This window comes from Podarcis filfolensis, assembly GCF_964270895.1.
Source record: "Podarcis filfolensis genome assembly, chromosome: 7".
NCBI classification, from domain to species: domain Eukaryota; kingdom Metazoa; phylum Chordata; class Lepidosauria; order Squamata; family Lacertidae; genus Podarcis; species Podarcis filfolensis.
Window position 1 is genome coordinate 23,811,315 of NC_139603.1, and position 13,415 is coordinate 23,824,729.

General features: G+C 45.5%; 1 protein-coding gene across 4 annotated transcripts; it reads right to left on the reverse strand.

Moving 5' to 3' along the window:
• Positions 1–2,914: 2,914 nt before the first annotated feature.
• On the reverse strand, positions 2,915–13,190 carry LOC310767103 (N-acetyllactosaminide beta-1,6-N-acetylglucosaminyl-transferase-like). 4 transcript variants are annotated; one of them, XM_083623985.1, is made up of 4 exons: positions 12,715–13,190; positions 11,368–11,522; positions 8,227–9,521; positions 2,915–4,612 (listed from the first exon to the last, which is right to left on the reverse strand). In XM_083623985.1, exons 3-4 carry the CDS (start codon positions 9,173–9,175, stop codon positions 4,422–4,424), a joined length of 1,140 nt encoding a protein of 379 aa, XP_083480111.1. In that variant the 5' UTR covers positions 9,176–9,521; positions 11,368–11,522; positions 12,715–13,190; the 3' UTR covers positions 2,915–4,421. The 4 variants fall into 4 exon arrangements, with proteins under 4 accessions (XP_083480111.1, XP_083480108.1, XP_083480109.1 ...); XM_083623982.1 differs by lacking the exon at positions 11,368–11,522 and adding an exon at positions 6,379–6,465 and having other exon boundaries at positions 12,709–13,190; XM_083623983.1 differs by lacking the exon at positions 12,715–13,190 and adding an exon at positions 6,379–6,465 and having other exon boundaries at positions 11,368–11,528.
• Positions 13,191–13,415: the final 225 nt, after the last annotated feature.

The window sequence follows — 13,415 nt, forward strand, 5'->3', positions numbered from 1 at the left end:
CCGGGATTTCAAAGGTGGAATTGACATCCGGGGGGAATCTCCAAAAGGTGGCGCTTTTTTGTCCTGGATCTCAGGCAAATCAATTGGAAAATTGTGGGTTTTTTGGTGGTTTTTTGAAATATGGCAACCCGAGGAGTCCATATTTCCTGCAGAATCTCTGGGAGTGATTGCTTAACATTTTATTTTTGCAGCCACAGTTTGCAATGTATATCAAAAGTAAAGAAGAGATGGACTTTACCTGCAGCATTTCCCATATGCATTGATTAAAACCTTAATAGACTACCTTTCAGCCCCATATAAAGGGCCTCTCAGATTGTCAGTGACGGTGATTTTGTGATTTTTAAAATAGCTAGGCTGTTAAGCCCAGCGATTCGCTATAGCCCTTGTCAGGCATTCAGTATGCACAAATAATGAAACAAAAAACAAAAATTGGTTGAAGAAGATGCAGGCTGCTGGCACCCTGCCATACATACAAACGGAAAAGCTATTTTCTCGCCTTTGGATGGATGTGTAGAATTTGGGGGGGTTCCAGAATTGGAAAAGGGGAAATTGTTCCAACCACAGAACTAAGACAATGGCCCGGTTTACACTTAAGATTAAGCCAAGCAATGGGGAGGAGCTCATGGCTTACTAGTCATCTAAACCTAGGCTTGTCGTTTGCTTTGCTCCAGGCCAAACAACCCCCAAACCGTAAAGGCTTCCCTTGTGGGAAAACCCTGCGTAGCTGAGAAAACTTGCAGGTCCCATTTGCAGGAAACAAATTTTACCTGCGTGAGGTTTCTTTGTTGCCAATTATTTTTGATTTCCCATCATTTCTAACAAATGGTCACGAAATTAATACAAATGGAAAAGCTGACTTCCCACCCACCCCCAGATGCCCCCTCTATTTTCCTCCTTTTGTTGTTGTTTAGTCATGTCCGACTCCTCGTGACCCCATGGACCAGAGCACGCCAGGCACTCCTGTCTTCCACTGCCTCCCGCAATTTGGTCAAACTCATGCTGGTAGCTTCAAGAACACTATCCAACCATCTCGTCCTCTGTCTTCCCCTTCTCCTTGTGCCCTCCATCTTTCCCAACATCAGGGTCTTTTCCAGGGAGTCTTCTCTTCTCATGAGGTGGCCAAAGTATTGGAGCCTCAGCTTCAGGATCTGTCCTTCCAGTGAGCACTCAGGGCTGATTTCCTTCAGAATGGATAGGTTTGATCTCCTTGCAGTCCATGGGACTCTCAAGAGTCTCCTCCAGCACCATAATTCAAAAGCATCAATTCTTCGGCGATCAGCCTTCGTTATGGTCCAGCTCTCACTAGAATAGCTTTTCCAACCATCATTTCTAAATATACTCATCCCTTCTCCCTACACATCCCCTGTTCAGTTGCCAATTTCTGCGAAGAGGATTCTGTTGTGCAAACCTTTTGTTGTTTGGGCTGTTGGAGCGGAAGGCACCTAGAGTTGCACCGTAGCATGATGTGCATAAATCAGCATATTTACAGCCCGGAGAGAAGCACAACCACCTTTTTATTCATCACGCCAAGCTGTGGTTAAAGTAAGGGTGGGGAACCACTGACATTACAGATGCTGTTCGGCTACAACTCGCATCATCATTGGCCATACTGGTGATAAGTGATGGGCTGATTGACAAGTCGGTAAATGCAGCGGCGTAGCGTGGGTTGTCAGCACCCGGGGCAAGGCAAGTAATTTGCGCCCCCTAACCCGGGGCAAGGCAAGTAATTTGTGCCCCCTAACCCGGGGCAAGGCAAGTAATTTGCGCCCCCTAACCCGGGGCAAGGCAAGTAATTTGCGCCCCCTAACCCCTAACCTGCCGCTGCTGCCAGCTTCTTCTTGCTGCTGCCTGGGCTGGGGTATTTACGGTAAGGTAGCCACGGCGGCGGCGGCGGGTCCGTGTCAGGTGATCTGAGGCGAGTTGCCGCTGGCGCTGCCGCCCAAACGACGCCGCTTGCCCGGAGGAGGAGGAGGGCAGAGAGGTGAGGAAAATGCAACATGGCCCAGCAGCTGCAGCAGCAGCAGCGGCGGCGGCGGGGCTGTGAGGAGGGGCTGCCTGGCGCGCCCTCCGCGGCCAGCGCTGAGAGCTGCTGCCTGCTGGATGCCTTCAGCCCGGACGCGCGCACAGCTCATCGGTTCCGCGAGACATGAGGCTCTGCTACAGCCTGCGCCCGAGGCTCTTCGGCGACTCTGGAGGCGGCGAGCGCGCCCCCCCAGATGTTGCGGCCGGCCCCCCTGCACCCCCCACGCTACGCCACTGGGTAAACGTAACATTAAACCAGCTCGCTCAGGTTTTACGTGTTAGATTTGCACCCACTTATTCCAAAGAATGAAAGATAAGTACCATATATCTTTGCTGAAAATAAACCACATGTCAACATTAGTGGGAACATGCCTCATTTAATTCAGTCAACTTTTCCACCTTCTGTTGAGTTCATGGTTAGGTTTGTAGTGGTTGTTTTGTTGCTTATTTAGTGATGGATTATGAAACAACAAGCACGAGAGTTTAATAAAATTTGGGCTTTGTGTTCAGTAGATGTTTGTATTCTGTGTTGTTGTTGTTTTCTCTTTAAAGGAAAAACAGGCGTCTCAACATTGGTAGATTTCGTAGTACAGAAAGCTTGCACAACCTACGAACAAACCTACCTACGAAAATCAGAAAAATAATACAAACCTTTTAAATTTTTGGCATAGACATATTGTTTTTATCACCTAGGACACTAACTCATCCGGTGTTTTATTCCTTTATAGGAGCTCAGCATTACACCTAACTTTGCAGTTGTCTTTCTCCGGCAGACCAGTCCAAACTTGATTGCTGTTAAGGGCACAGCTGCAGATCTGGTTGAAAAGCTGGTACCCTTAGTACAAATTCTGATACCCTCAATACAGTTCTAAAGTAAAGGGAAACGATTCAGTTTCTTTTAGTTTTATTTTAAGAAAACAAATTATTTATTTACTATTGAATTGTTACAAAAAAATTACAATGAATATCTGCAAATCTGTTTGTTTTTGTAAGAAAAAATACTCTTCCACTTTAAAGTACAACACTTAACAGACCAAAACTGAAACACAGGCAACATGTTTAACAGCAAGGGCCTACATGGAAATGAGTCACGAAACGGAGGGCTGCGTTAAATGTCCATAATTCATTGACATACCAGTTCAAGCTCCTATTTAGCAGACCCATTTTCATGCTTACGGTAGATGCCAAGAAAGAACTGGCTGACATTTCTGCACGGATGAAACCTTTCTGTATAAAATTTCAGTCTCCATTTAAAAAAAATAAATGGTAAAACAGGGAAAGAAGAAAATGCCACTTTTTAATTTTTCTCCTCTGCACTTTTAGCAAATATTACAGGGATAGTCAACATGGTGCCCACTAGCTATTCTGCAGTGCAGCTCGTATCAGCCCTAGCTAGCATGTCCAACGTTCAGCGATGATGGAAATTTTAGGGCAACAACATCTGAATTGCACCTTGTTGGCTACCCCTGACATATGGCCATCACCTTTTCAAACCATCTGAGGTGAATGAAGATTTAGATGGTGCACAGAAATTATTATTATTATTATTAAGATGGTGCACAGAAATATGGAAATGATTTGCCGTTAATCAACATAAGCAGTTCCTCTAAAGAAACTGGTTCAGTTGCACCTGAAAAACCATCTCTTTCTTTAAAAAAAAAAACCTTATGTGCGAAGATCTTCTCTTTGTTTTCAAGAGAAATTGGGTTTTTTTGCAGTTTACGTTTTGCTCTTTTGTGCCGATTTTGAGCTCCCACATTACCTGTGGGGGGCGCGTGAGGCTCCCATTATAAAAAAGGGAAAGGGATACTCATGTACATTATAAAAAAAGGGGGGAGGATACTCATGGAGTTTTTTCTTTCCGCGGGAGATAACAGAGGAATCCTGGTAGCCCGTATATCTGAATATCGGGCCTTGATCTCACTTCAGAAACAGGTACAATATTTGTGCGCAGACACAAGTCCTCCAGCAAATAACAAGGCCCCTTAGTAAATCTTGTATCGATATGTAGTCAGTTTTAATCCAGTCGTCTAGACTACCACTTAGTGAAACCTGACTTGCAACAATGATCAAAGTCTAATTCAACCAGCTTGAAATATGAATTCACCGTCTTTCTTCCTGTTGGTCAAAACGACTTCCCAAAGTATTAACAAATGATACCCGAGTTCTTTGGTGGGTGGGAGAAATGGATAGTAACTCTGTTCCAAAACAGGATGCAAAATCCTAAAAATAATCAAGTATATCAAATAGCAAAAAATATCAACCAATATATCGATTGCCCCAAATTTTGACATAGTGAGATGATGTTCAAGATTGGAACATGCATGGCTTCAAGCTAAACTGGCTCTTCCAGGATGCTGGCTCTGTTCATCGTCTTAAAGTAAACCATATCCATTCCCCTAGAGGTACCAACTTGGTTCCACAGGTATTTCACTCTCTTTCAGTGCCCTCTCCCGAACGGCCAGTTCCAGGCATTCCACAGTAGGTGGATATGTTTCAAGTTCAACTTTGTTAGCAAACAGTTGTGTACCGGATAGCAGCCACTCAAGGTCTCCAGTTCCATAGACACAAATGTCTCTTTTATAGTGACCTGTCAAGAGATAAAAGTACTTTCATCGGAAATAAAGAAGGTCATATAAAGAAGTAATTACAGAAAAGAATGAAGAGTGCAAAGTCAACTTAATGGGCAAATTGTATTAAATGTGATGTAAAGTGGTATTGATTAAAAAAATTCAAAAAATGATTTGGCATACGTTATTTGTATACCATTGGGTTTTTAAAGGTGGAATTGATGTCCGGTGGCTAAAAGAAGCTCAACAATTTTGGGGTCTTCCTAAAAAAACTTTTTGGGAGTCCTGGTTGTGGCAACCCTATAACCCTACAATATGGCAACCCTATATTATGTGGGAATTAAACTCAAGCCGAGTTTTGCAGACAATCCCGAATTGTCTGCACAAGGCACTGCCTGTTAAAGTTTTAAAAAATGAATACCTTAATTTTCGCTCTATAAGACTCACTTTTTCCCCTCATAAAAAGTAAGGGAAAATGTGTGTGCGTCTTATGGAGCGAATGCAGGCTGCGCAGCTATCCCAGAAGCCAGAACAGCAAGAGGCATCGCTGCTTTCGCTGCGCAGCGATCCCTCTTGTTGTTCTGGCTTCTGAGATTCAGAATATTTTTTGGTTTTCCTCCTCCAAAAACTAGGTGCGTCTTATGGTCTGATGCGTCTTATAGAGCGAGAAATATGGTAACTTTTACTCAGCGGACTTGCAGTTGCAGACTATATATATGATGCAGGTAGGTGAATTAGGGGTGATTTAAGGGGTTTCCTAAAAATGTTGGTGTCCTCCTAAAAACATCGCAACAGCTTTCGTGGTGTCCTGGTTTTTACTTTTTGAAATATGGTCTTGACCACTCCTTTCAGAAGCAGCGTTTTTCTTCATGAAAATACGTCATCAGATCACTTCTACCACAAGGCTTGGCTAATTACTATCTTTATAATATAAGATGCAGCTCACTACCTTCTTTATTTACATTGACTTGTGAGTTCTCCAAGCCACTAAGGTTGTAATTCTCAAGACCCCGACTGTGAAACATTATTCCATGAAAGTCAATGAGAGAAGTATGGCAGCCAAAAAGTGAATGCAGAGTAACACTGTACATATATTCCCCCTTACATGCAGGAATAGTTTGTATGCACTTTAGTGCACAAATTTGGGTGCAAATTTGGTGTAATCTGCAAGTTCATAACCTTGAACAATCATGCAAAAGGAGCCCCATTCAGCTTTCTCTCTGCATTTAATAATAACAATAATTTCTACCGCGCCCATCCGACTGGGTCTCCCTAGCTACTCTGGGCAGATTCCAACAGAAGGTTAAAAATACATTAAAGCATCAGTTATTAAAACCTTCCCTAAAGAGGGCTGCCTTCAGCTGTCTTCTAAATGTCAGATAGTTGTTTATTTCCTTGACATCTGGTGGGAGGGCGTTCCACAGGATGGGCGCCACTACCAAGAAGGCCCTCTGCCTGGTTCCCTGTAATTTCGCTTCTCACAATGAGGGAGCCGCCAGAAGGCCCTCAGCTGGAAGCGTGGTCATTCTCTGGATAGATTATAATAATACCCAGCTGATCGTTTCTGGAACTGCGCATTGCCCAGGAAAGAAACAGGACTGTGTCAGTGCTGGTGTTTTGAGCCTACGCACTGCAAGTTCTGAAATGCCACAAGTTTGTTTCTGAACCGCTTTGAAGCCTTCATTAAACTGAAGGGAAAAGAGGACCAGTATAGACAGAGGTCATGGAATACAAGAAGGGCCCGCTCTCAGTACTAGACAGCAGAATGCCAAATCTGTGCATTTACCGTAACATTTCCCAACAGTTCCGCTGATCCATTTGATAGCTCTCAAGCCGCCCTCTCGTGTAGCATTTGGCATGGAGCCAGGGACGTCTGTTATTTGGAGAGAGTGCAAAACCAAAAGATGAGCCTTGTGAGGGCACAGCAGTTAATCTTAAAAGTGCCAGATGGTCTATTGAAAACATGGACATTTCGTCATGCTTTGGGAGTTCTTATTTATCTCAGTTTCTCCCAAGGTAATTGGGATTTCATTTGAAATCCTTCCGTTTTGTCTGCATCATCTCGAGGGGGGCGGGGAGAGAAACAAACCTGTTTAATAAATATTATAAAAATTATTTTCCTAAATTCCCAGGTGTACAAGCAAACCCTCTAAGTGCCCCTATTTTCCAGGGACGGTCCTGGATTTACAGAAGCTGTCCTGATTTACGATTTGATCCCAGAATGTCCCGTTTTTCCTTAGGAAGTTCCTATTTTCATCAAAGAAATGTTGGTGGATATGGTAGGTAGAGAAAATACTGGGTAGTGTCTAAATAGTAAAATTATTATTATGGGTTAGGATGTCCCCATTTGCATCGGAGAAATGTTGGAGGGTATGTACAAGCAGTTTCTGTTTTGTCCTAATGACTTGTGAATCCAGCTGTTAAACAAACAGAAACATCCCTGTAAGAGAATGACCCGGAAAGAAATAACATCTCTGGCCATCGTGCATGTAGGTTTGAGGGATGATGCCCCAAATCCCTTCCAATTCTTGGCCCCCTTTTCTGTTATATAAGAAGAGTTTACTGAACTAGTCAGACCAGTTTCTTTGTAAGATAGTGGCCTTAGCTGGCCACTTAAGTGTCCTCATCAGCATCCCCAAGGAGTGAGCCAGGTTGCCAGAACGAGAAATAAGCAAGGGTGTCGTCCCCTGAGCAAGTGGATGGGCCTTGGCTCCCACTCCCTTAGCTGTCCGGGAGAACAACAGGAGTGTGTAGCATGCAAGCGCTGGTCAAAACAGGCTGAAAAGCAGGAGGCACAAGGTTTTTTGTGGCAGCCATGGAGCGACCAACTGGAACCAGGATGTGGTGAAGGCATCTGTGATGGCCTGGGATTCGGACTTGGATGCTGAACCTGAGGAATCCCAGCCTGCACAGGATTCCCCGCCTCCAGAACCAGCTGAGCCAGGGCTGGGGCTTGAGCCTGAAGGGTCCTCACCTGTGCTGGATCCTCAGGTGCAGGCACCAGCTGAGTCTGCTCTGGCTCCTGAGGTGATGGAGGACCCATTGCCTGCAGGTGCTCCACTCTCAGCCTCGTCAGGGGAAGCTGAGGTTGCCTCTGGATCCAGTAACCCTCCAGCCTCTCCTGAGCTGTAGAGGCTCAAGGCAGAGAGACGGAGAGAACTAAGTTCCTGCAGGAGGAGTGCTCGCCTCCAGGCCAGGAGAGGCGAGTCACCTGAGGACCGGGGCCGCCCTATGCCTCGGGGCAGATAAAAGCCAACCAGCCCCAGTCCCAAGTTGCGGGAGCAACATTGTTGGTATCCAGCTCCTGCCTGCACTCTGTCCTGCTGGAGCTCCTGACCTCACCCGACTCCCTGCCTTGGACCCAGCTTCAGCTTTGACGGACTGCCTCCATACTGCACCCTCGACCTCGGACTGGACTCAGACCCCACCTCACGGTTAACCCACGGGACCAGCACAGCATCACTTGAAAGGATGCAGGAATATGCAGCTGTCCCATATGTGGATCGAACCTGTAACCTTGGCATGACGAGCACCACACTCTAACCAATTCATCTCCTTGAGAACCTGTGCAACTTTAGATCCGACAACAAACCCCAGCCAACAAAATCAGAACCGGTTGGATGTTGCTACGTACCTGGTATCCTATTGAGTGTCGTCCAGTATTGTTCGTCTGGACTAAAGGTGTCCTGGGACCATTCTAGCAAATCGAGGGCCCGTTCATCGGAGAAAATAAACTCCACAAAGGGCCTTGTTAGGGCAACGTATGAAGAGCCACGGTAAAGAGTCAGATTGTGGGGCACTTCTGATTTCAAATACATGGTGCTTAGCATTTGAATTGGATATTCTCCGTCGTGATCTCCAAGACATGGTTTGAAAGAATATTTGGTCCTCACGGTATAAGGATCTACAAGGGGAACTCCAGGTGTGATGTTTTTCCCGTTAAACTTTTTCAGCTTCCGGACAATTTCCTTGTTGGTTTTCAAGGGGAAGTCTTGGCCGCAGAGGTTGAGGAGATACTTCCACTGAACCGTGGACCTCAGGAGGTCCTTCATGCAGTTCAGGTCAGCCTGGAGCCTGGTTATCCCGGTGTAAATGACCACCTCCGCTTTGGACACGAGGAAGGCGTTGGGAAAGCAACCAACCAGCTTCTTCACATCTTGCTGGTACCTGTCAGGTGCCTTCTTATCCACGTGGATGCAGTAAACGTTGTGGGGCACATAAATGGCTCGGAAGACCCGTTCAAAGGTACCAAATTCTTTGTGGATGGTGATGGCGTACGCTATGGGGAAGCCGGCTTCCTCCGCAGACAGGGTTTTCGTGAGGTAGTGACTGCTGGCCACGTAATCTTTGCAGGAAGACGACTTCCTGAAAGAGGTGCGGAAGTGTTTCCCCCAGATAAACGCTCTGTCCTGCTGTGCCAGAGACCTGCAATGATCCCGGAGGAAATCACCTTCCCGAGATTTCTGCGTCTGCCGCCGTTGTTGTTTAGAGAAAAGGGGACGCTGGCGATCCAGAACAAGCAGAACTGCCAAGCCGCTCAGGGAAAGAACGGCAGAGATGCAACAAGCCTTCTGAAAGATCATCGTCTCTTGGAAAATTATTGCTGCTTTTGTTGCCGCGAACGCCAGTGGAAGGTGCTCCCCCTGTGGCCCTCAGTTGTTAATTTGGCAACGTGCTTCTTCTGCCATGCATCGTTTTGTTTCTGTACACCGTCCCAAGATGGCAGGGTAGCTTTTGCCTCAGCTGGCTGCTAAGCAAGCAGCTCTACTTGCCTATCCGCAGGGATCCGAGCCGAACACAACATTAATCCGAGCAAAGCACACCATCGGCCACAAAGGCTGGAGGGAGAGCCTGGAATCCTCCTTTATTCTTCGGTTCTTCCCCCAAAGTTCAGTGGCTCCACCTCACCCGTGAAAGGACACTGTGCTCCTGAGTTATGGGACAAAAAGGAACACAAACCAATATGAAGTCTTGAAAATGTGAGACTCCAGTAGGAAGGAGATGGGGTGGGTCAGAGAATAGCATGAAGAAGCAATGGGGTTCCTCTGAAGCAAGGGTGTTGGAAGAAAAGCTTCTGGAGCAATTCCTTACTTCATTTTTTGGGGGGTAGGGGGCAGAGAGAAAATACTCCCATGGCAAAAAAAGAAGAAAAAGGAAGAATTTGCATGTTAGAACAAAGATTGGCAAAACAAGGATGGGTGCTGTGTCTTAAAATATTTTGGTGCTGACCTTTAAAGCCCTAAATGGCCTCAGTCCTGTATACCTGAAAGAGCGTCTCCACCCCCATCGTTCAGACCAGACACTGAGATCCAGCTGAGGGCCTTCTGGCGGTTCCCTCATTGCGAGAAGTGAGGTTACAGGGAACAAGGCAGAGGGCCTTCTCGGTAGTGGTGCCTGCCCTGTGGAACGCACTCCCATCAGATGTCAAGGAAATAAGTAGCTATCCTATTTTTAAAAGACATCTGAAGGCAGCCCTGTTTAGGGAAGTTTTTAATATTTAATGCTGTATTGTTTTTAACACTTGATTGGAAGCCGCCCAGAGTGGCTGGGGAAACTCCTGGCTCAGAAATGGAAACTGCAGGAACTTCCAACATTGGAAGAACGGAGGAGTAAGATGGTGGAATATGTAGAGTTAGCAAAGCTGACGGGGAAGATCCAGAATCAGCGCGACGAACTGTTTCAAAAGGACTGGAGCAAATTTATATTATATATGAAAGAACACTGTAAACATCTGAAAACGTTTGCAGGTTTGAGTTGAAATGTTTCGTAATGAGAATATAAGGAACTGATTTACATGAGGGGAAATATAAAAATAAGAGAGAAAGTAAAAAAGCGGTTATAGAAATGCTAAGAAAAAAGTAATTATGTATGGAAGTCAGAAAGAGGGGCGGGGGGAGGTTGATGCTCTGTCAGAGCAATGCTTAGAATTATTGAATTATGTGTTGAAACTGTGATTATGATAAAACTGAAAATGTAATAAAAACTATTATTATTTTAAAAAATGAAAAGGATAACTTATCAATGTTCCACATCAATTCTAAGTTCCTTAGGGCTTCAGAAAATAAAATAAAATAATACTCCAGTGAGATGTGGAAAGATACAACACAAGACAGGGTGGGTCACCTCAGGCTGGAGTTGGGGGGTGTGTGTAATGCAACCGTTAAGGCCCCTGTATCTTCCTCCCCAAGCCTTGCCCTCTTCTCAGGGCCACATCTGTCGCTGGGACCTACCCTGCGCTCAACTCCCCCCCCCCCCTCAAGTGAAACATATGTTTTGAACTGTGATCCTGCTTCTTACTTGCTTTTCACGGAGAAATGGGGAGGAGGGGATACCCCTGCCTTTTTCAGGGCTGCGCAGCTTAATGTGCACAGGGTAAGATTTGCATCCATTGCTCTGCCCTTAATAAATCCATCCACACGGGACCACATATCCACCCCTGTCCTGCAACAGCAGCAGCCACCAAGACCTCAACTGAAGGCTGTACACAAGGAAATGCAGTTTGGTAGGCTGAAGAAGGTTATCACTGGTCCAGGAAAAGAACTTTTAAAGAAGAGGGGGGAAGGGGGAGCTTGCATTTCAGCAAAACAAAACTGGTTCTTTTACTTGGGTGTCTGCAGGGGGGCGGGGAACCAGCCCAAGTGGAGCTGGAAAAGGTTTTTGCATGTTTCAAGGATCCCAGGACTGTGTCCGGGGATGATCCTAGGGGGCAGGCAAAAAAGACATTTCTTACACACAAACAGAGACCTATGTCCTCTCCCCCCCCCCCCGAACTTGCTGCTGCAGGGAAACTGGGCAGTTCTAGCGCACACACAAACAGCAAGGGATTCTCAAAACAGACGTTGGAGGCTATTCCCAGCAGGGAAACCGGCTGAAAATCCTTCTCTCAGGCCTGGACTCCTTTCAAGGAGCTATCTTAGTTGTAGGACACGCCTTGCCCCGAGGCTTACAATCGAAAAGACATGGTGACACACAAGAGGGAGAAGCAAGCTAAGGCATCATTTCTTAAAAGTTGGGGTGGGAGCATCATATACAGTGGTACCTCGGGTTAAGTACTTAATTCGTTCCAGAGGTCCATTCTTAACCTGAAACTGTTCTTAACCTGAAGCACCACTTTAGCTAATGGGGCCTCCTGCTGCCGCCGCGCCACTGGAGCACGATTTCTGTTCTCATCCTGAAGCAAAGTTCTTAACCCGAGGTACTATTTCTGGGTTAGCGGAGTCTGTAACCTGAAGCGTCTGTAACCTGAAGCATATGTAACCCGAGGTACCACTGTATATATATATACCATATTTTTCCATCTATAACACGCCCCCGTGTATTTGGGGGGACTCAAAATTAAGAAAACTAATAAAAATTAAGAAAATGGGGGGGGAGAGATTGCCCCCGTGTATAAGACTAACCACCCCCCTTTAACATTATTTTTTAGTAAAAAACAAACAAACCCTAGTCTTATACACGGAAAAGTACGGTATATGCATACTCAAAAGGGTAAGTTGATTACAAAGTGGAATGTGAAATGGAAACCAAAAAAAGGGTGGAGGGAAGTCAAGGGATTCAGAGAAACGTAAATGCAAGGTGATTGATATGTTTTAATTGGAATTTATCATGTAAAATTTGCATATATATATATCTGTGTGTGTGTGTGTGTGTGTGTGTGTGTGTGTGTGTGTTGCAACAGCACAAGTGATTATGTTTGCACTTTAATGAGCAATTACCTAATTCCCACTTCTTGGACCAAGACATGAAACTCAAAGAGGTCTTGGGCCGGCGGCAGCAGCAGTTGTGTCCTGAATGCTTCACGTTCAGCACACTCGAATCCTGGATCAGTTTGCAGCAAATAATAAACCATGTGATTTGAGCACCCCGCAGATAAGAGGCGTTATCTCGGCAGTGGTGCCCTTCCTACGGAAGGCCCTCCCATCAGATGTCAGAGAAGTAGAGAATTGCACAACTTTTAGAAAGGCAGCCCTGTTCCAAGTTTTGAATGTCTGACATTTTATTATTTTTAATATTTTGCTGCAGGCCGCCCAGAGTGGCTGGGCGGGGGAAGAAGAAGAAGAAGAAGAAGAAGAAGAAGAAGAAGAAGAAGAAGAAGAAGAAGAAGAAGTTTACTCACTTGTACAGGCCTCAGGGTCCCGATTCTCACTTGAAAGGCAATAAACACAGAACCGAACAGGGGAGCAGAAGCCCAAGAATACTAGGGCGGAGTCTTTAGGCTTGCAAGCCAAAGCAGTGCAGAATTTAACCCCTTTCTTCTTTCCATTGCTACAAATCAGCACAGCGGTTGGCTCTAGGCATGGTGCAGGCTGCAGAAAACCAGTATTGGGAGGGGATAGGTCACGCCAATATTGATCAGGTTTGAGCTGGGGCAATGGCACTGAGGAAGGGGTTCAAGCAGAAGTATACAAATCACACCCTTCCCATGTGTTACAAAGACCAAACACCGCAGCAGTTTGCACGTTAGCTTGGCTGAGTCCTGCTTTTTGCCCTGGGGAGCACTGTGCATGATATGCCAACATCTATCTTTGCATTAATAATCTGTACACGCCGCAGCTTTGAGTCAGACCTTGGTGCTTCAATAATTTAAGCGAGTTTCATTCGGCCCCTGGTGATGTTTCCTGATGCTTTGCTGCTGTTGATTTTGCCATGCCCGGAATACATATCTGGGCATTCTCTTAGACGAGCCAGAAACCGGCCAACTTTATTTTATTTTTTTTAAAGATATTTATTGAATTTTCACAAAAAACAAAGAGTTACAGTATAAAAAGAAAACACAAAGAAAAGAAAAAGGAAAAAAAATACATAAAAACATATATAAAAAGA

Coding starts and splice junctions, on each gene's coding strand:
- LOC310767103 (XM_083623982.1), bottom strand. CDS start 9,175: ATGATCTTTCAGAAGGCTTGTTGCATCTCTGCCGTTCTTTCCCTGAGC. Junction 6,466..8,226: donor GACACTCAATAGGATACCAG/GTACGTAGCAAC, acceptor TCCAAATAACAG/ACGTCCCTGGCTCCATGCCA. Junction 4,613..6,378: donor AACTGTTGGGAAATGTTACG/GTAAATGCACAG, acceptor ATCTCTTGACAG/GTCACTATAAAAGAGACATT.